The sequence below is a fragment of the Corapipo altera genome, unplaced genomic scaffold (genome assembly GCF_003945725.1).
Source record: "Corapipo altera isolate COAL_440 unplaced genomic scaffold, ASM394572v1 0, whole genome shotgun sequence".
Taxonomy (NCBI): Eukaryota; Metazoa; Chordata; class Aves; order Passeriformes; family Pipridae; genus Corapipo; species Corapipo altera.
Window position 1 is genome coordinate 31,448,660 of NW_020884872.1, and position 22,475 is coordinate 31,471,134.

The 22,475-nt window shown below is 39.5% G+C and overlaps 1 protein-coding gene across 1 annotated transcript in view; it reads left to right on the top strand.

Moving 5' to 3' along the window:
* VWA3B (von Willebrand factor A domain containing 3B) overlaps positions 1-10,049 on the top strand; it is a 70,962-nt gene extending 60,913 nt beyond the window's left edge. The window contains 5 exon segments of the mRNA XM_027642341.1: positions 152-289; positions 828-925; positions 3,762-4,003; positions 9,152-9,282; positions 9,284-10,049. Coding sequence (XP_027498142.1) covers positions 152-289; positions 828-925; positions 3,762-4,003; positions 9,152-9,282; positions 9,284-9,388 — 714 coding nt within the window. The 3' untranslated portion in view covers positions 9,389-10,049.
* Positions 10,050-22,475: the final 12,426 nt, after the last annotated feature.

The window sequence follows — 22,475 nt, forward strand, 5'->3', positions numbered from 1 at the left end:
GACCAAGTTCTTTTCTTTCGAAGATCCATATTAAAGCATGTGAACATGATAGAATGATGATTCATTTAAAAGTATCTTAGTATTTACCTTTTATGTCTTGTAAAACTCACAAGTTACATGGTTCTTGCACTGGTCCTTTCCTGATGTGCAGGTTGGAGACTATGTGTTTGCCAGAACTGGGACACAGGCAGGAAATGAGTATTATGTACCTGCCATTGTCATTGCAACACCAGAGAGGGTGGAAACAGGTAACAAACTCTACACAGTACTGATGTTCAACAACAGGAAGGTAAGTAAACCTAGAGGATGATATCTGTCTGGCAATAATTTCACCATTATTCTGGTTTTGAAGAGGCAGATAGAATTTTCCATGCTAATCAGCTCACTGTCTCCATCTAACCAAATTAAAGCAGATTCTGGAGCTCAGTGAAGAGCTCATGTAATAGACCGGAATCAAGAAACTCTGTAGGATAATTTATTCTTAAATCGTACTCAGTTCTTTCCTCTGTAATCTATTTGGTGGCTTGCACAAGTTCCATGCTGCTAAAATGAAAAACACAGGGAATTTTATCACAGTCAGTATAGTCTGAAATTAATTTCATTATGTTTGTTTGGTTGGTTTTTTTGTTCGTAAGCCATTATGATAATTTTACTGCATTTTTCATAGTGCGTATTAAAAAAATGTACTTTGTACTTGAAACTTTTAATTATCTTTATTAAAGGCTGATTACAGTTATATTAAAACAGTTGAATTTTTATTCATATGTATCTTCATTGGTTTTGAGATGCAGATTTAAATTAGATGCATGTTGATTGTGTTATTACAGGAACACTGTGTAAGAAGTGAGCTTATTAAAATCAGCCAAACAAAGTATGCCTATTCCTGTCAGTACATAAGAACGGTGCAGATGGTGGATTATGAGATGTGAGTATGTTTGAACCTAGAAATATAAAGGTTTTTTATATGAATCCTAAATGCTGCACTCTGAGTTCAGCTATGCTGTCAGATTTCTGTATATAGTACCCTAACTACAGCTGTTCTGATCTGTCTTACTCTACACATGCAACCAAGTTTATCTGACAGTTTATTGCCCTATTTTCATTCTGGGAACATTAGTGAGATGTGATGGTTTGAAGCTAAGTCCCAGGAAGTTGTTAAGAGCATTGCTGGAAGGTGAGATGGAGTTTCTATTTGTTGTAGACTTTATTTTCCTTTTAAGATAATTATTGTGATATAAAGCTACTCATTAAATTGCAAGTTGTTTCTAAGATAGTGGTTCATCTTCTGGGCTTGAATCTGGGGAATGATGCAGACAGAGTGTGTAGGATGAGTATGAGCCCCTACTTAAGTTCTGCAGAACTTATGTGCAGCAGGGGTGACATTCTTCTGATGTGAAGTATGCACTGAACATGCAGTGGTTCCAGGTAATTGTGGATTACATTTTCATCTTGCATCAAGTTCTAGTTCTAGTTTAACCCATTTGAAATAGCATGGAATTGTGATAACCTTCAGAGCACCAGCAACCTCTGAGAGTTAGCAGCAACAAACCTTAGGAAGGAGAATAAGATCAGAACAATCATCTAGGGATATTTCTCCAGAGTACATCCCCAATGTACAGCAATTCGTGATTTAAGAATTCTCTGAAGCACAACTGAGTCTCTGTATTAAACAGCCCTGATGGAATTTTCTTCCATGAATTTGTGCAGTTACTTTTTTGAACCCATGTAAACCTTCATCATCCATAGCTTCTTCCCAGATGGAGCTGCACAGTTTCACGTTTTGTGTGAGAAAACACAGTTTTGTTTTGAATCTTCCATGTGCCTTGACATTCCACAGGATGACAGATTTCCTCTTCCATGTATGTCAGTGTAGTATGAGCACTGCTGCCAAAGAACTGTATAATCTCCGCTATGGGAGGTTTATTCCCAAGAGGAGGCATGAACAGGACAAATTACACCATGAAAGGCAATTTTAGATCACAGAATGGGTAAGGTTGGAAGGGACCACAGAGCGTCATCTGGTCCAACCTCCCTGCTCAAGCAGGGTTGTCCTAGAGCACATGGCACAGGATTGCATCCAGACACTTCTCGAATATCTCCAGTGAAGGAGACTCCACAACCTCTCTGGGCAACCTGTTCCAGTGCACAGTCACCCGCAGATGTTCTTAATTTTCTTTGAAATGTTCTAATATGATTATCATTATTAAAGATTACATCTAAAAATTATGGGTGAGAGTACCAGTTGTGGGCTGATCTATGGATTCCCTGAGAATGACGGAACAAAAAGCAACTAAGATTCAAGTCCTATTTCCCACATATTTTCTAGTAGTGATTCCAGTACAGTTTGAAACTTCTACCAACTTGCACCCACAGCACACAAACCAATAAATGCCTCCCCGTTACTGAGCAGAATTCCAAATCTGTAAATACTTCCGTGTCTTTTCCCAGGCCAGATCACTGACATAGTGGTGGCCTCTTTTCCCTAAAAAGCAAGCCTGAAGAACATGGTTCCCTACTTAATGCATACAACCAGTTGAAAAGAGGCAGGCATATAAGTGATCTGAGTTCCAGCAAAAACAATAGAAGTCTTTCCCTTCTAAGTTGGATTATATTCTAAATGAGGTACCATATTAAGAAAAGATGTGACTAAATGCATAAGCAATAAGAATAGCTTCCATTCTACATGCTTTGTTTCATGACTGAGTGCTTTAATATAAAATTTAATATTCACTCTCCAAACAGAATTTATTAGCAAGCTGAATTGCCATTGTTACATACAAATGTGATGAGAACATTGAGTTATTCACAGGAAAACAGAGGAATTCTTTGGAGAATTGACTGAAATGAATGCACTAAATGGAGTTTCCATTAAAGCACCTACTTTTGAAGAGAGCATCGAAGTGTGCTTTCTAATGAAACTTGTTATTTATTGTATTCTAAAATAGATCCCTACCTTCTATGTCATACTTAGATGGGAACAGTGCAGCATATTGCTCATGGGTGCACACAAATTTAATGAAAATATGCTGACATTGTTGATAGAAACAAAGTGGAAGCATAATTTAATTGGAAAGGAATCAAAAAGTTCGAATGCAGTATGATATTAGAAGCTCAAAGTGAGACAATCTTTTTGTGCTAAGTCCTGTAGTAGGAAGGGAAGGAAAATTAAAATGCATAGCCCAGGCTTCCAGTGCACATAGACATATTAAAATAGCTTGTCTAACTCCAGCTCTGAGTTCTTTGGGATTGTCTTTTGATGTTCTTGTGGTGTGTACTAGGAGTCATGCTTAATTCATGAATCTTTAGAGGTACTAATATAGCTCTCAGCATTTTAGTATTGGACTCTAGTGTCTGTTTGGGGTGTTTTTCTGCCATCACAATAGAAAGAAATATTTATGGCAGAGCAAGCACTCTGCAAATGTAGCTAACAAGTACCATATGCAAAGTAAAACACTGTGTGATCTGGACTGACACCTTAAAAGAACATTATTGCCCAAATCCTTTCTGGAGTCATAAGAGTGAGATAGAATTAGGGGCCAGAGCCCTGTTTTAGGCTATTGTTTACTTATTTTATAAGTAAAAGGGAAACCGAATTGTAAGACATTTAGAGCCCTATGAAATGGTCAAGAGTGTGACAAGTCATTCTCTTGTTAGTGCTGTGAGATGTGGAAAAAGGTGAAATCTACATCTTGTAATAAGGATTTAAGATAGTATGATGTGTGTGCTTTTAGCTTTGCAAACTTCCTTGTGTGGTTTTTTAGCCTGGACAGTGAGACCACAAAGCCCTATCCTCGTTCACCTCTGGAAGATGAAGGAGGAGAAGAAGCAAAGAAAAGTACTGTCGAAGAAAAGAGGGGGAAAAAGAAAAAGAAGAGGAGAGCAGTAGACAAAAGACATCCTATGGAGAAGATGTCAGACTTTGATGATCTTATATTTGTCTCCAGAAGTGAAGTAAAACAGAGAGGAAGAAATTCACAGTCTAGTAATAAAGAAGAATTTGGAGGTAAAGAAGTAGGTCTGGAAAATTATAAATGTTAGGAATTAAACACTTCTGATGGGCCTTTAGTTATTCCCCAGACAAGGAACTAGTATTCTAGATGTTATCCCAGTTTGCTTTCCCATGTCCTATGTGATGAAGTTCTTTCATCTCCTTTGGAAAACACTCTTGACACTTTCTCAGCATGTGTTTTCACAGCAAAGGCAATAAATGAATTAAGCGTGTTCCAGCACATGCTACCATAATTTCCCTAACAGTTGTAGTAGCAGTGAAGATGCAATAACACCAACCTTAGTACCTGCTTATAAGCTGAGTATGTATTCCAGTCCCTCTACTGTTTGTTACTTGTGTTACGTGTTAATATCTGTATTGCAGATATTAAGTTATTGCATCTGTAGCTCAGTGCCTCAGAGCGTAAATTGCTTTTAGTGTAGGAGCTAGCTGATATTGGTATCTGTACTCCCTGTCACTCTGCAGTGGAGCCCTGGCCTAGTGTATGTCTGCCATTACATACCAGTCAGCTCTTCATTTTAAAGATCATATTGTCAGTGGAAATATAAGAGAATTTTTATCCATACTTGCTAGGTTTATCTCCTTGTACCATTTTAAATATGTTCTTAACATCCTCATTATTTATTTACCTCCAGAAGTAGTGGATTATTAGATTCACTCAATCATAACATTGTCAATCAACTTGATTTGGCTCCTCTGAATTTTCCTTCTATGTCTTCATTCATCTTTTAAAGACTGTCTGCAAATTCCATTGAACTTTGCTTATAATGGGTATTATGGTGCCCATTATATAATTGGCATTTTAGGAGTGGCGTGGTCAGAACAGAGGTGCTGGCCTTGTCTAGTAGCTGTGTGAGAGACCACGGCTCCACAAGTAGGGCTGCTTCACTGCAGATGCTCAGTTATCCCAGGTGCCTTCCTATTGGACATCTTGAGATGCAGATACTGAGTAAATGTGAAATAATGCTAATGTGATCAGCAAGTCCTGTAACTGATTCCATGCAGCTTGAAGGAAAGATTAAACAAGAGCAGTGGTTATCTGTGCATTTTAATCCTGCCTAGACTTAGCAAATAATCTCATAGTACTCTAACAAGCCTTCAAGGTGCTATGCAGGTCGAATATGCTAAATAGGGTACCCTGTCCTCTTCTTATGATACCATGAATATTGAATATGGCTTTTTTTTTTATTTGATGTATTTTCATTTACATATCCTTCTGTGTTTTATCAGAAAGGGAAAAGTCAGTGAGTTGATGAAGTAACACTATATGGTCATTTTCACAGGGTTTCATTAGATACCTCTTTATCCAATCTCTGTACATGACTGTGTATTTATTCTCTTCAGGTGTAGATATTTGCCCGTTTTTGTACTATGTTAATGTTTCACAGCACTTTGTGTATATAATTTTATAAGTTATATCAAATGGGTTACTTGACTTCTGATGTACACATCTATTTTAACTGTGTTAATACTGGATTTCATTTTAAAGAGTGAAGAGAATAAGGAAAACAAATTTGCCTGACATTGTTTTTTCCTTCTACCCAAGGTTGAGTCTAGTATGAGCTATTAGCTTACATTTACTGCTTGGCTGTTCAATATATGTTGATCACCAGATCTGTGAGATTCACCTATACAGGTTAACACTTTTCATAGTAGTAGTCATATTTAATTACATTGATGTAAGTGTTAAGTAACATGGCTGAGAAGTTGGAAAGCTCTGCTGGTCTAATGAATTATTCAGTTAGTCTCTGTAGACCAGATATTAAAAATATCAGATATCTAGCAATGGACTTTCCCTTCATGGAGTTTTCATTATGTTGAAAAAAGGCTGGATATTCAAGTCAGGAGCCTAAATAGCAAAAGTAATTATAAGATGAAACATTCTATTTTCATCTTCAGACCCTGCATAACTCTGAAATCTCAGTTGTTGCCCTTCATATGCCTGACACACCAGTGTTCATCAGAGTGATCCCTTTCGAGGTTTTCCTAGTAGTTGCTTTCAATACTTCATTATCTCTTGATTGTTTATAACAGAGGCATTTTTTTAAAAATAGAGTCAGCATCTCAGAGAAATATCTTGGATAGCTGCAATAATAACTTTGGTAGCTAAATACCTTTTACGGTAACTAGGTTATACTTATATTTTTTGAGATTTCTAAGGCAGTTTGTTAAACTGGGAACTGGTTTATCTGAAAGCTGTATAATTCTCCCACATGTTCTTTTCCTCTTAATATCGAATACCCAAATAATTTGGATATCTTTTAACTTTTGAAATAGATCGATAGTCTTAATCTGTTTGCCTGAAGTAAAGGCATTTTCTTCATATTTATACACAAGTTTTCCTTATGTGTGTATGTGTGTAATGCATTAAAAGCATTCAATGCCATCAGTATTTCTTGCATTTTCTTTCCAAAGGTTTGTCTTGTCACTTCCTATGTCCAGATCCATATATATGTATATATTTAATAGTCTGATTGAGCTATGTTTCATAACTACTCAGTGTGTCAATCAGCACTTCTTCCTACAGTTCTGCTGACTTCATGTGTACATTCATCTCTTATATCAGGAAGTTCTCCTGAACTTGAATGAGCATTGCCAGATATGGAGATGGATTTTTGTGCTCTCCAAGATAATGTGGATTCAGCTACATAGCTCTTATATAGGTGGTTGATGAAGCCATTTATTTCCATAAACCCTTGTATTTCCACATACAGCTGCCCTGTATGAATTAAAGGAGCATTTTGGAATGTTTGTGCTTTGATTTGTGCTCAGGTAAAGTATTTATGATAGTTAAGAGGTATCAACAATCCATTTCTGTTGTTCCCACTGAGGGAAACAACAGTAATGGAAGTGAATAAAGATCAAGTAATTTTGTTAGTTATTTAGTGTATATTAGCTTCATTATTGTCTTGAAGTGTAATTTTGTCTTATTTCTTCCAGAACTATTATATTTGAAACATTATTATTTTGATGTGTATGCTTGCCTCCCTTACTGTGTTAGTTAGCTCTGTAAGTTTATAAGAGAGCGAATGAAGGCCTGGCAAATTTCTCCTGACTGTTAATGGGCTAATGATTCTTTGTCCAGGTAACTCAAGTAATACTGTTTGATGGAGCAAGATCATTGATACTTAACTCCACCCATGGTTATTGCAACAATTGTTGGAATAGATACTTTAAAAATCATGTATCTCTATAGAAAAATTCTTCTCCCTGTCTTTCTAGTCTTTTCTCTGTTCTCTAATGAACATGACCTCTGAAATCAATCTTCATTACATGTGATTTCCCTCTCAATTTTCTAAATCTGTATCTAGTAAAAAAAATAAATTGGAAAAAATATGGAGTGAAGAATGGGTATGATACTTATAATAGACTGCATTACCTGATGCATTAGCAAATAATAGCTAACAGAGACAAAATCTCCTTTTCATTTATAATGAGATGTGACTTGAAGCAATTTTGCTGATAATTACTATAACTGGCAATATGGAGTAGTTGGGAGACCTCTGAAAATGCACATTTTCTATCCTTTTATGTGGCAAATATAGTTGCTATGAATTGGGTTCAAGAGTGTAACAGCTGTGGCATCTGGCAGTCTAGTGGATTGGCTGGATTTCCCACAGTAGGATTTCACATTTTTAGCACCCACTCATTTTCCAGTCTCATTTTCCAAGCTAGTTCATTCAGCATTTGGAGAAGGCTATCATAATAAAGCAGTGTTCCCATCTGTTGGTCATGGCTTGTTTAATAAGCAGTTGATGTCAATTCAGCTATGCTTGCATATGTTCCTTACTGCAGCTGTGTGTGATTAAGGGCTCCCCAATGGCTTCCAGATTTAGCTTTTGCTTGTCTCTTTTGTTTGGTACAGCTTGGCTGGAACCACTCTCTCCTCTCGGCATTGTCAGCTAATGGAAAGAGGAAAGTGTGCTAAACTTCCTGTCTCTTTCCCTGTAAAGAATGAAACATGGAGACAGGCAAGGAAAGAAAGTGCCATTGGTGTAGGAGGCATGTGTTGGGGTATCTGAAGGTGGAGTGGAAGGGCAGTTCAATCCAGATCCTAGGAGCAAGACCAGAATGGGTTATTTCAACATCTTGGGAAGATACATAGAGAACATGTGCACCAGGTAAAGCAAATAAACAGTTTGTGAATTGTATGTGATGGGAGCAGTCCTTTAACAGTGCATCTTTCATTTTACTCAGGGAAACAGTATAGTCATGATACCTTTCAGTATATCAGTCTGGCAATGTTTTTGTACTGCAGACAGACAGGATACAGTGAAGAAATTTCCTGACCCTCACACAGGTGAACTCCAGATTCCTGTCTCTTAGGATGCTGAAGAAGAGACAGAATACTCCTTTTGTGTGTCTAAGTGCTGACAATGTGCATTTATAAGACAATTTTCAAAGGCACACTTTTGATTTTTAAGACACAGCTTCAGAGTTTCAGTGGTAGCTATGGATGACCGTCACTCCTAAAACTAAACCTACTCAAATCTTGTACTCTTTATGTACTCGGTCTGTGCTCTTGCTTCCTCACCATGTATATCATGTCTTTATTTTTCAGATGCCTCCCACAGTTTTGTTTTCTACTATACAAGTGTTTCTTATACGATCACTGAAAACAAAAATATCCCCCCTAAAGAAATATATGAAGCAGAAGAGAGTAAACACTTTTGGTTTACTTTGTTTCTTCCTATTTTATTCTCTTTCATTTTTCATCCAGCATCTGGTTATGATTGTCATTGTTCTGTGCCAGGAGGGTGCCTGCTAGTTGGTGGTCTCATTTAAAATGACTATAAAAAGTGACTTTTCAGTGACACAAATAGAAAACCAGAGAAGACAAGCCTGGCCCTGTCCCCAGCAGAGGAAGAGTAAGAACAAAGGCTGGCCTGTGAATAACAACACTACAAGCTTAGAAAATGAGAATACTTAAAAATACCTAAAAAGCAGACTGGTTTGAACTCACGGGCATGAAAGCAGAGAGGAAAGTAGTGAAAAGCCCCTTTACACAGGACTGCTACTCTGTTAATATAGTCATGGAGTTATTTGTTTCATGATAAATTTCAAGGGATGTTTGAACTGTAATATCCAAGCTCACGGTGGGTCAGTGTGTTCTCTCACTAAAGAGTACCTGTTCTCTCCTAGCATCTTCATTCTCGTGTTCATCGAGGTGTCAAACTCTTCAGTCACCAAGAGCTTTGACACCCAGCTCACTGAAGTCTCGCTGTTGCTTGTGCAGTCCATCTGCAGAAAATTCTCCAGAGCCTGGTAAAAGCAACATCCACCAGATCATCAGGGTCAACATGGAGCAGTGAGGATTGGCAAGCCAGCCTCAACACCACTGCACAGAGCTCAGGAAGCCACATTAAGGGTGCGCGATGAAGGAGCTTGGGAGGAATGAATGAGGCTGCAGATACAAAAGATTTTTAGCATCTATAACTGTGAAATTCTATTTCTTGAATAAAAAATAAACTTATTAGTTAATAATAAATTATGATTTTTCAGACTTACTTTGGATGTATGAAAGAGAAACAGTGTCAGAGGTTCAGCTGTGCTGCTGAATAGTATCAATATGAGAAAAGAGAACAGAAAATTTGTCTTTTCCAAATTACTCTGTGCTTGCAGTAGAACTATTTGATTTACTAACTGTAGGTCTTTCTTATGAAATACCTTTTCCCACAACTCCTTTTGCAGAGCCTCAGTCTGTAAGGCATCTGGGAAGACCTGCTGCAGGGTGCTTACCCAGTTGTCCACTGTCACTGACTTTTACATGTATCTGTCCTAAAGCTTTTCCACTGATGGGGACTGTCCTATGAGAACACAGTTGAGGTGCTTTGCCCTTGAAAACTAACCTCTCAGTAACACAGACATAGACCAAGGGTTGTTTGTTATAAAGTGAGTGCTACTCTGGAGGCAGAGGAATTGCCTCAGTATTACAGCATTATACATGAAAGCAGGAATTACACCCAGACATATTTAGGAGCGTCTCTGCTCTAGATCCCAAATAATTGATAGGTGACTGAACCCGGTTAAAAAAAAAAAACAAACAAAGTAAAGATTAATTTTCTCTATCCAGCAAATGTAGTGTGATACTCTGATTTGATTTTACAGATGTCGGAAGGTCACATCTGATTTATGGCAAAGCTGGTAGATACACTCTCCAGGCCAGTGTGGAGACAGCACCTGTAGCTGCTTGTGGTGCTTATTACCAAATCTCAAGGAACAACTCAGAGAAGGAGAAGGTGTCACATTATTTTCAGATGAATGTGTGTCCCCTGCTGTAGGAGAACTAAAAGTACCATACTAAATACCCTGCTTCTCTTGATTTTTTGGCTGTGCTTCTATATACAAACACACTGAAAATCTCAAACCCCACTCTTTGCTTCACATTTTTAACAGCCGTTAATACAAAATGAGAATAGCCTGGTGCCATCATTTAGGAGAGAGTATAAAAAAATTGTATTTCTGTGGTCAATGGATACAAACAGAATCTTTGAGGATATGTTTATCATATGTTATCATATGTTCCTTCAGGCATATTTCAGCTGGCTACTCTAGGTAGCTAGTTCAGGTGTTCAGTTGGCCAGGAAAGTCATATACACTGTCTGTGAAATATTTCCCAGAAGAACATTGACCTATCAGTTTTGGGGAAGTTCTGAGGTTTTGAGATCTGTTTCTGTCACAGTTTGGAGTACACACACACACACACACACACACAAAATCCCCCAACAAAATAAAACCCCAAACCCCAGAGTTTTTTATTTAGTAAAGGAGAATTATAGTCTGTGTAGCCAAAATGACCTTGAAGCCAAGATACTTCAGCGGAGATATGAGAGTGTTGAAATTTCTGCATGGCCTGACTCAGGGAAGACTCAAACCTGGGAAAAATTGTAATTCTGAAATGGTCTATCCTGAAGTTCCAGTTTGCATACTTCATGTTACCTTCTGTTCTGCAGGTCAGGCTCCTCACTCCATCATATCTTGGAGTATTCCTTTGGAGAATAGAGCTGATACAGAGATGGAGTCCTTGGTTTTAGGGAGTCACTAAGGATTTTTTTATACAATAGAAAAATTGGAAGTGATATCACTAATATAACTATACCTAGGACAGGACAGCTGGAAAGAAATATTTCTACTGTGGATAAGAGTATTTTTGTTTTCTGAAGGAAATGGCACTACCAATAGATGGAAAAGCACTGTGCATGGCTGTAGAAAAAATTTCTAAATGAAAAGTTTAGATATCTATTCTATTCTCAAGAATGACTTTCAATCACACAGATTTTAGAATTTACCTGCTCACATTTTTTGCAGAAGATGTGTCTCAAGCAGACTTAATTCAGCATAGACGTGATCATCTCACCTATGTCATCTGTGATTACTGTGTATTTGAGGCTGAGCACGTGTAATTCCAAATACATGAACAAAATGGAGTGTGGGCCAATTTTGTATGTACATACTGTTAAGTGCAGATGGATTGTATGCTAACCCATAATGATAAAGACTAGGATCCCTTTGAAAAAAATGGCTCAAGAAACTTAGTATTCCACTGCATGCAATACATATTTGTGAGAAATACAAAGAGAAATGTTAACCAAGAGCAGGATTAAAACTGGCAGCACAGTTAGTCTGAATGGTTAATTCTTCTTCTGCATAAAGTCTGGTCATCAATCATTGTTGGTTATTTAGACAAGTTACATTTAAAAAGTGATTTATTATAGAAATATGGATGGTGATGGATGAGTTTCTTTTTCACTTGTTATTAAGAATCCATTTCACTGTTCCTTTCTGGGTGTGCTGTCTGACCTCAAAAAGCACCTGTCATGGGGTAACATATTAATTTTCCCTACTGTGGACCACAAGACCTTTTTCCCGCCTGAGTTTGGTTAAATGTTTTGTTGCATTGCTTTGTATTAAGCTTGGAAACTGTCAGTATGGTTTATTCTCTTCATTCAAACATTCCTGTTGGTCCATTTGCATAAAGTGGACTCTGTCCTGAGTTCCACACCCTGGTGCAGATGTACAGGAGGTTATGTTTTCATATGCTTGTTTCTCTCCTCCATCTGTTTTAAAGAGACAAGTAGTGTTATGATGATCTATCAAAAAGATGAATTTTCCAATTAGATTTGCCATATGTCTGAGCTTGACCAGGAAGGTCTAATCTCAGATTCTGTCAATAGACACAACCAGATCATCAAAAAACCCAGGTTGCTGCTTCATCACCCTGCCTCATACAAAGATGGCAGTGGTGGGATTTGGGTTGCCAAGACTGTGCTTAGGCTCCTTCTTTGTGATTCTTGGCCAACTACAAAGATAGCACTTTTCCTATTTGATAAAGAAAGATAGTCTACAGAGCAACAACAAACAAACACCACCACCCCCAAACAAAGGAACAGAAAAGAATATTCACCCCCACCTGTATTTGCCATTCTGGATCAAACTCTGGATCCAGGGACTGGGATTCAGCCCCTTGTATTCAGCATGGCATGAAACACACAGGGAAAGAACACCTGTTCACTGTCCTATTGGTAGTGTGGCCATGAAACTCTCAGGGTCCAAGGGAAGTAAGGATAGATAAAAGGGGAAATATGAGTAAAGGCTTTTATGAGAGCAGCTGTTAGAACTGGAGGAAGTGGAAAAGTGTTTGAGAATGAATTCCTTTAGAAAGTCATCAGTAATCTCCTACTCAGTTGTGAACATGAAATCAGAGCAATGTCCTATCTTCCAAGAAAAGGGGCAGCTTCCCAGAAGTTTTTCTAGGAAACTTTGACTCAATCTGCACAAGGATGCGAAGGACCTTTTCCTCCATGGCTGTTTCCTTGCTTGCCTAGGCAAGTGAGAACACTGCTTCCCTTGGCTGCTGCATAAATACAGCTGAGCTCCCAAGGCTCAGTCCTTTGATAAACAGTGCTGTGAGAGATCCAATAATTCTTCTTAAACACACATCCACATGGCTCTGAGTGGATCTGGGGCCCAAACATAACCCTCTCCCACTGATAAAATGAGAGTGTTGGCATCAAAGCTGAGGTTTTCCCCCAGCTATGAGGTGCTTCTCCTGGGAGAAGAGGCTGCTCAGCAGAAAAGGGTGCAGACTTTGCCTGCGATGCCAGTCCTCCCCACATTGGCCCTGGAGCAAATGCTGTCCCTACCCAAGTTACAAGAAGAAGTTTGCTGATGAAGCCTTGCTGCTTCTGCAAAGACACACCTCAACCTGGGTTAGTAGTGCCCAGGTTCCAATTTAATGAAAACATGCTGGAGAGCAAATCTGTGTGAGGGATGATTTCATTATATTCTAAGCTCAGTCTTCTAATTACAGGGCTGTAAGAAAAGATCAAAAGCAAGCAAATACAAACACATCTGTGGCCTAAACTGAATAGCAGTTCTTTTTGCCCAGTTCTTCTACTCCAACCAGCTCTTAAGGTTGGGGCCTCAGCACTGGCAGTATCACCCCTTCCTCTGAAAGTTGCCCCACATCTCAGTCCTTAGTAGCTTTAGAAGAGGTAATTGTCCATCTCCAGTAGCATTCCCTGCTCCAGACAGTTTCCCCTGCAGATAACTCACAGCTGAGCATTGTGGCATCTGTGTAGCTGCCTCTCTGCCTCCCTCTTTTCCACATGGTCTTTAGCTGCCTGAGGCTTTTGAGGAAAGCACATTGGGAAATTCAGAACACAGGCTTTGACACATAGTCACAGCTACCTGCACACACTGATCTTGAGCTCAGATTTGTGACCGTAAGCTGAGTTTTTGCTATGTCAGACAGTGTTCAGGAGACTTGAGATCCCTTCACACCTCATCTTTGTTTTATGTTTTTTATCTCCAGCAGAGAGGAAAGTTCAAAGAGGGATGGAGAGTTAGTACAGGAGATGCTGTAGTTTTCAGGGAAGCTGATGAGACAGGAACATTTTAGAACTTTTTCTCAGACTGCTCATATCTTTTTCCTCTGGAAATAGCCTTTCATCTGGAGAGACATGGTTATGGACAGGTATATAAGATTTTTCAGGCAACTGTTATATGGTTCAGCATAAAAAGAAGGATGGTGATATATTACAGGCACTCATTTGCAAAGGTGCTTTTTTTTTTTTCTTCCTAGATCTTGCCTTTGATCTCATTGATGCATTTATTCCCCAGCACCTGAGTGGTTCTTCTGTGACATTGTGTTAGGACTATTGTCCTAATTTTCAGTAGTTTTAAAAAAATAATTACTGTAATTGAATTTCACAAGAGTGGTCAAGGCAGGATTAGATGGAAGGCCTTTGATTTTTGGGCTGTGGCTAATTCCAGCACCTTTAGTTCCCCTGAGATAACTTGTGAGTTCCAGGCTCAGCTGAGCAAAAAAACTCAGGGCTAACCTAAACAGTCTGGCAGATCTTCCCTGGTTTTGCTGTAAAGATACAGAACAGACATTCAAACCTGCAGGAAGGTTTGTTCCCAGGAGCTCATAAGCTCCAGCCAAGCTCTCCGTAGTTCTGGAATGTATTTTGAGTTCACAGCATGGCACATCTGAGTTCACATATAGGTTACCATATTTTTGCCTCTCCTTTTAAACTTTTCCAGGCAGATTATTTTCCTGTAAACAGTTTTGTCAGTCCCCCTAGTCAACCAGAAGCCACATGATGGTGGCTATTTCAGCAGTGACCCCGCATTAATCAGCCCTGTTGAGAAGTAGCCTGCACTGGTTTAAAATCTACCTTGCACTGCTGGAGCTACACAACTGCTAGCAGGCTCAGAGTTAAAGCAGAGCTTGGGTGCTTGTGCTTGAAAACAAAATCTGGAACAGCAGTAAATAATAAAAATTTGGGGATGATGACTTTTCAAGCTCAGCATTCTCCTCAGGTTAAATCACTAACATTGCATCCTCCTTGGATTGCCCTGTTAGAACCTACCTGAAGCCACAGCTGGTGCAGTACATGGTGCCACATGTCAGGGCCGCTCCTGCACTCCGGGTCCTGCACTGGTGGAGTTGGTGCAGGGTCTGGCCCTTCAGGCCTTGGAGCACTGGTCTCCCTGCTTGCTGAGATGTAGTGGGATTGTGTTTGCTAGGAACATGAAGGGGGATTTCTGGGGGAAGACAGTCTCCTTATGTGCCAGGAATTCATAGAATTACCATCTCCCCATGCTCTTTCTGATACAAGGTACTGTGAATCTACTCACTTTTCATGGCTGAAATAGAAACCCCAGATACCAAGAAATGTGTGTGGGGAGCGAATTCAGGCAACATAGTGAATATAGATGGGGAATATAGTGGAAAATTTTTTGTTTTCTTTCTACTATACTTCACATTTTTCACCTTGTCTGGCTGTCTGCAGAGCCTGGCTTTGTTCTGAAAGTCTTTTCACACATACTGCATTCATTTACCACCCACAGATGCTGCCTGTTTATTCTTTTCTGCTGTTTTCATTGATATAACATGAAAGTCACCTTGAACTGAAAGAGTTTTGCCCTTGCTAGGCATGAAAAGTATTAAAAATATAAATATAAGCACACAAAATACAGAGACTAGGCAAGTTTTTGTAGGGATGGCTGTTATAGGAAGTCATGGATACAGAATCTGAATTGTCCACAAAAAGGCAAGGTGCCTTGGCATTTAATAGATAACTCACAGAATCGTGGCAGACTAGACACCAAGGCAGGGTGCATTATACCTTTCAGTATTTATCTTGGTCCAGTTCTTCCTGAACAGAAGTATATTTTGGTACTTATGGACCATTTTTTATTTACATCATAAGAGATGAGAGGGGGTCAGTATGTCATTTGTCTGTGAATAAATTATAAGAGGTACAGAAAGTAGAGGAGAAAAAAATCTTCTACAAGAAGATTCCTGCCAAGGTTTACCCTCAACCTTTCTTTTGGGCAGCTGCTTTACAAAGGTGAAGGAAACTCAGACCTTTCCTTGGCAAACAAGAGGCAGCACTTCAGCGTAACAGCTTGGCATTGAGTACTTAAATATTTTTTGCACATGAATTTAAAAATATGTTTCCAGACAATTACGCTGTGAGTACGCCTGCTGTGCTGTCAGCTGAGTGTTCCTGTTTGTTCCCTTAATTAAATATATAGCTAAATACTTTCAGTCACGTTAGCGTTGGCTGGGACGTGTGATGCTGTGCTTGCTGGTCCTTTCAGCTCTGCCAGCCCTCATGGTCAGAGAGCAGCTACATGCTGTCACTCTGTGCTGTCATCCTGAGCACAAAAGCTGCACAGACTTCCTTTGGGTCTTCCAGGACAAAAATTAATTTTCTTTGCCTCTTCTTTCTCATTTTCTTACTGTGGAATGTTTAGCTTAATTCTGGCTGTAAGAGCAACAGGAGATTGCAGAGTTTAACTCCACAGAGAAATGAGTTACACTGAAAAGCCTAAGAGGGTGTTCTTTTTAAGTAGCACAAAACAGCAAAGCCCCATCATTTTTCATAGTTGGTGGGAATTTTGAGAATCCTTTCTCCCATAAATGTGTGACATTTTGTGCAGGGTCCACCAAGAGGAACTTTCCTAGTAACAAATTGATGGCCGACTAGTAACCTGTGATCCTTTTCTCTTCCTGCCTACCCACCTTGTATTGCTTAAAAATAGATCAGTGCATTCAAATGACCAATCTGACCAGTTTGACCATTACCTGTAAAATTCGGTTGCAACAGCCTTGAAGTTCACAGCATGCCAAAGCACTGAACATGATATTCCTCTCCTCCCACCAGCAACGGTATCTCCCACTGAAACTTTTGTTCCTGTATATATGTGACCTTGTGTGTGTATGTGGTTTATAGGTGCTTCAGCAAGCACTTTTTAATTTCAGAGAAGTCAGGGAGAAGCTAAGAGGTCAAGTCCACTCCTGCACAGAAACTGGCAAAGACAGATCTCAGAATGCATTGGCTCCTGTGAAGTAGGTAATAGTAAAGAAAGTTTTAGTATACACTGTACCTACATGCACATCTGTTGCTGTTTTGAATTTTTTTTCCCTTGAATTAGACTACAAGCACTTCTACAAGGGCCTGGGTCTTCTAATGAGCTGTGTAATGCTTACTGTTTTGATCTGGCACTGCTGTTTTGCTCTTTCCAGCAGTGGCCCCAGGTAACTCTAAGGGGTTGTTGTTACGCTGACACCAGACACCAGTGTACATGACTTTTAGTTCCCATAATATTCACCTGGTACTTACAACTATATAATACTTTAAAAATGTGTCTTATTTGTGACCTTTGCTGCCCAAAAGACCTAGGGAGAAAAAAACTACAGGGTAATTTAAGGAGGAGGTAAGATAAGAGAAGGTTTTAATGAAGCCTCTCAGGCTCTGGGAATACAAACCACGCGCGCCCCCTGACCCAGGTGTCATAATTTTTATAATTATGTCCATCCATCCATCCCTGTTCGTCCACCCCCCGGCCTTTGCCTCGTTCTGCCCCCCAACCCTCCCCTTGGGAATTGAGTCTGGGGGAGTTTTGCGACCCCCTCTTCCTCATCTTCATCTTCTTCAGAGCACGTACAGTCCTTGGAGGCTTTCCAAAGTTCTGGGTTTGAAGGTTGCTTTGCCTGGGTGATATCTTGTTGTCCAGGCCAGGGTGCAGATGTTCTTAAACAGAATGAAGGCCTGCCTTGAAAAAGAGACTAAATATGCTACTGGAATTTACGGGGAATTGACATGGAATAGGGTAATAGGGTTGTGTATGTGTAACTACTGTGCTAAAGAGCGAGGGATACAATAAATACAGCTACTTCTAAAATCTAGAAAAATTAAAAAATCAAAAACCTCCAAGGCAACACCTTCATGGGGTTTCATGAAGTATACAAAGAAAGTTAGCCAAGTCTGTGGTAAGGTCCATGCTTGACAATTTTCATCTGAGAGTTGAAATCTAAATGCAAGCACTTGCTGAGGAGTATTGGTGTGTCCAGGATACAGATTCAGCATCAAACCGAATGGAGAGGGAGCAAAATCCCATGATTCGGGATGTAGATGTGATGCTCATGAATACTGTAGCCACAAATATGCTTCCTGAGCAAGCCTAAATAAATTAAGGAACTTTAAAAATGTCTCTTTATACACACAGAATCTAAACAAACAGGATGAAGAGCAGCTGCCTAGACACATCAGTCCAGTGCTATCTGAGATGCCCAAGGGTCTCCAAGATATCTGATTCAGGGTGTCATATATGACATAAGACTTATGAAAGACTCATTTCGTCTGGTTGCTGGATGCTGGGTGAGATAATCCACTGCACCTAAAATAGCACTGAGCCTTGTCAGTTAAGTCATTCCTCAGATGAGTATTGCAGGAGAGGCTTAGGTTTGTCCATTTATATCCATTACCATTTATATCTGCTTAATTATGGGAAGAGGGGAAGAAATCATTCTGCCATTAGAAAACTGCAGAAAAGAAAGGCAAATCTACTGATACCAAGGCATGCCATACAAACCTCTAATTAAAAATATTTTCCGAGCTGCTACCCAGAAAGTCATCAAAAGAACAATTATCCAATCTGCAAGGTACATTAAAAATCATTCAACTCCACAAATTTGTCATAAATGACATAAAAATAGGGGGGTCAGTCTCCCAGATAACAAATGTCAGGATGAGAGGAAATGGCCTTAAGCTGCGGCAGGAGAGGTTCAGATTAGATATTATGAAAAATTCCTTCACTGAAAGGGTTGCCAAGCACTGAAACAGGCTGCTCTGGAAAGTGGTGGAGTCACCATCCCTGGAGGTATTTAAAAGATGTGTAGATGTGGCATTTGAGGACATGGTTTAGTGGTGAACTTGGAAGTGTTATGTTAATGGTTAGCCTTCATGATCTTAAAGATCTTTTCCAACCTAAACAATTCTAAGTTTCTATGATTCTAAGAGGGTTTTTTTTGCAATTCTTTTTTTTTTCTTTACTCTGCTCTTGAAGGTGAGGCGATGGACAGGTTCCTCAGTGCCATTTACACTGAGACACAGCTGTACTTACCAGCACCTGACTTTTTGTTGTGAATTGTAGCAAACAGGACTTGTTCCATATTGTGAACTCAAATTTTCCTTTAAGCTAACACCCTCTACTGTTCAGTCCTGCATATTATGCATAAACAAAATGTAGCCATGATTAAAGTGACTGTTGACTTCTGTGTGGTACAGCAATTTGTAGAGTATTGTCCTGATTTTAGTTTTGTTATTCTTTGAAATGAGTACAGCAGTAATTTAATTACCTGACCTACCTGTACATCTTTTAGAAAAAGCAACAGGCAACAATGTCACTTTTCAATAGCTTTAATGTAGTACATATCTTTGGGATTTATTTTTGAAAATTCTGTGATTCCTGCTGTGCCAAGAATGGCCTCATCAGACTTTTATGTTGTTGAATACTGGGGCTTTACTTTAGCAATCAGAAGTTTGTGAAGTTGATTTTTCTTATTTTTTATGCTGCATTTTTATTTGACATTGTTACGAATGTTGAATGGAGTTTCCTTGTGAATGGTGATTGCTCATATTTCAAAGTTTGGATCTTAGAGAAGACATTCCTCTTCTCTTCTGTGTTTAAAGAGTCCACGTGAATGAGTTATCAGACTCAGAACTGCCATGAAAACCAGACATCTGGCTTGCCTACCTCTACATTACAGGTGTGTGCCATTCACCGGCTTTATGTAGTGATCAGTCCTTGCTTTGAGGATAAGGACAAAGCAAATGAAATAGCCCTAGAATGAAATATTATGTGTCACTAGAAGAAGGGTGCTAAAGCCAAAGGGACTCTTAGTTCTTTTCTAGAAAATATAGCTACATGGCAATGGAAAAGGCAGAAGAAACTTCTGAGCTCTCCTTCCCAGTCTCTCAGTAGCATCATATAAGTGTCTGAGGTTCAGTTTTAGTCTCTCTATTTTTGCATAAAAACACCTAGCACAACATCCTTTCCAGCAATCCCCACCTCCCATGGCAAGAAAAGGATTTAAGGATAACCTAACTTTAGGAATCCTGCTTTCTAGGGTTATGAAACTTGTCCTTCAGGGCTATTCTTCATACGTAAGCTAATAAATGAGGACCTTATCTTAATAAATATACTCTGCTGAAACAGTCCTTCCCCTCTAACCATTGCCAGCATCAAATCAGCCAGTACTTTTTCTTTTGTGCATAGGCAGGTGCAAGCATTAATTCTTACCAACCACTTAGGATTTTAGCAGGGTAATCTCATGTGTTCTTCGGTATTACTGCCAATCTCTGAAACTTCTTCCAAAAACTCTCTGGATCTGTCTCCAGCCCTCAGGAAAATTACTCAGAGTTTTCCCTGAGTTTCCTCTGTGCTGAAAAGAAGAGGCACCATTCTGGGAAATCCCTTTCCCAATGGCAGCTGTTCTGCCATTTCTCATTTGACTTTCCAAGTGGCATCAAAAGATTAGTTGCAATCTCTTTGCAGGCTGCTAATCCAGAGTGCTGTATTACAGTGCCTTGCTGTCCCTCTGAATATGACATTAAGTTGTCAACAAACAGAATTGTGTTCATAGGTGCTACAAAGGCATTAACAGAGACATATTGATACCATTGCCTTGAGCCCCACTGAAATAGCTCCAACACCCCCAAGGCAATTCCAGAGGCCTACTCAAGGCAAGAGGCACAACTTCAGGCTGTTTCCTCTTGTTCAATCACTTGTTACCTGGGAGGAAAGCTGACTTCCCACCTGGCTTCTATCTCCTTTCAGGTAGTTGTAGAGAGAGATGAGGTCTCCCCTGAGCCTCCTCTTCTCCAGACTCAACAATCCCAGCTCCCTCACCCAGTCCCCTTGAGTCCTCCTCATTCCTCATGCACTAGTAGCATCAGCTTTGGAACTTAGGTTTTACTGATAGTTACTGCTATGGAGGGTCTTTGACCATTGTATTAGTCTTTTAAGTATGGTGTTAGTTTGATGAAATAAAACTCCCATGGGTATGGAATTAGGACAAGCTTGCCTGAAACCAGGATGATTTCACTGTCTTGAGGAATATATGCATTCTGGTTAGTTATGATGGGCTATACCAGTCCATGGTAAGTTATCATGCCTTAACCATGTGTGTGTGTAAGTTAAAAGGAGTTAGGGCATAGGTAGCCTAGTGCTCACACTACAAAAGAAGGTATCTGCCCCAAAGAGAGACAAGAGTCATCTGACAAAAACTTGTCTCTCACACCAAGAGTACAGTGAGAGCCAGTAATGTGCTCAGTCCAGGTACATCAGCGAGGGAGTGCATTGGTCACTGACCCCACCTCTTAGACAGCTTGTTTGTTCAAGCAAAGCTTGTGTACAGAATGTTCTCATTGGCAAAGATTTCCAATGCCTTTGCCTTTGCTGCCTGTGATCATCTTGATATCTTAAGACAACAGTTCCCATCTGTCCTAGCCAAGTGATATTTGTTTTTTAAAAGCATTTCTTATTTCAGCACTTCACCTTTGCCTTATCTAACTTGTGTGAAAGAATAAAGACATTGAACAGTGCCAGATAAATGAAGATTCATCAGGACACGGTGCTCTACTGAAATATTGAGCTTTCTATCACATTTTCAAACGCTGGCTTTTTATGACTATTCTAACACTATTATTAGTGAGACATATTTTACACCTTGAGCTATGCATACAGTAAATGGAAATAAATGGTGTTGGCTAAAATAATTCCAAGGCAAAATCATACAATGGTTTGGATTAGAAGGGACCTTATAGATCATCTAGTTCCAAAATGAAGAGGATAGGATTTTTTTTCTTCTCTCTACCCAGTGGTTGAGGCAAGTCACTGCTTTCTCCTCAAAATGCTGTTGAAATGAGGGTCAGAACATGGGCACTTGGAGCTGCTAGCTCCCAGTAGCCCTTCTATACACTTTCTTTAGTTCTTTAATTTCTTTAGTTCTAAGTTTAAAACTTGAGACTGTGTTTACAGACAGCACTTAGAGACCTACCACTCATCATTTGTCTCCTGTACCTCAAGAGTACCAGAGTCTGAGCAAGCTGTTGTTAGATCCATGTAAAGATATTTCTGAGTTCATGAAAGAGACATCTTTAATCTGTGATTACCAACATTTGGCTGCAGTCTGTCAGCCAGGTTTCCTCAGACTCATTAGTGAGGCCCAGCCATGACAGCAACTGCCGTCATAAAGCACAATGAGGAAGGCTTTTAAGCCCCAATTTGTATTTCACGTAAGTGTCCCTCTTTCCTGTGCTTGCTGCTAATGGACCATCATTATATAACTGGAAATGTCAATTTATTCTGTTTGGAGTAGCTGGGCTGTATCCCTATCAGTGCCTCAGGCCTGACTAGCATTTGCTAAAATTCCCCTAGAGACACAGGGATGGTTTTATTTTCACTAAGAAATAGGATTGTCCTGAGAACCAACATAAAATATAAGTGCTCTTGTGTGTACTTATCATCCCAAGCTAGTCACTTGGGAAACATTACACAAGGCTGCCTTTGCAATCATGTTTGTTTAAATAAAGCAGCACGAAAATTCACTGGAAAATCTCCACAGCTCCCTGAGCATCTGAAGTGCTTTTGCATGGCTCACCGA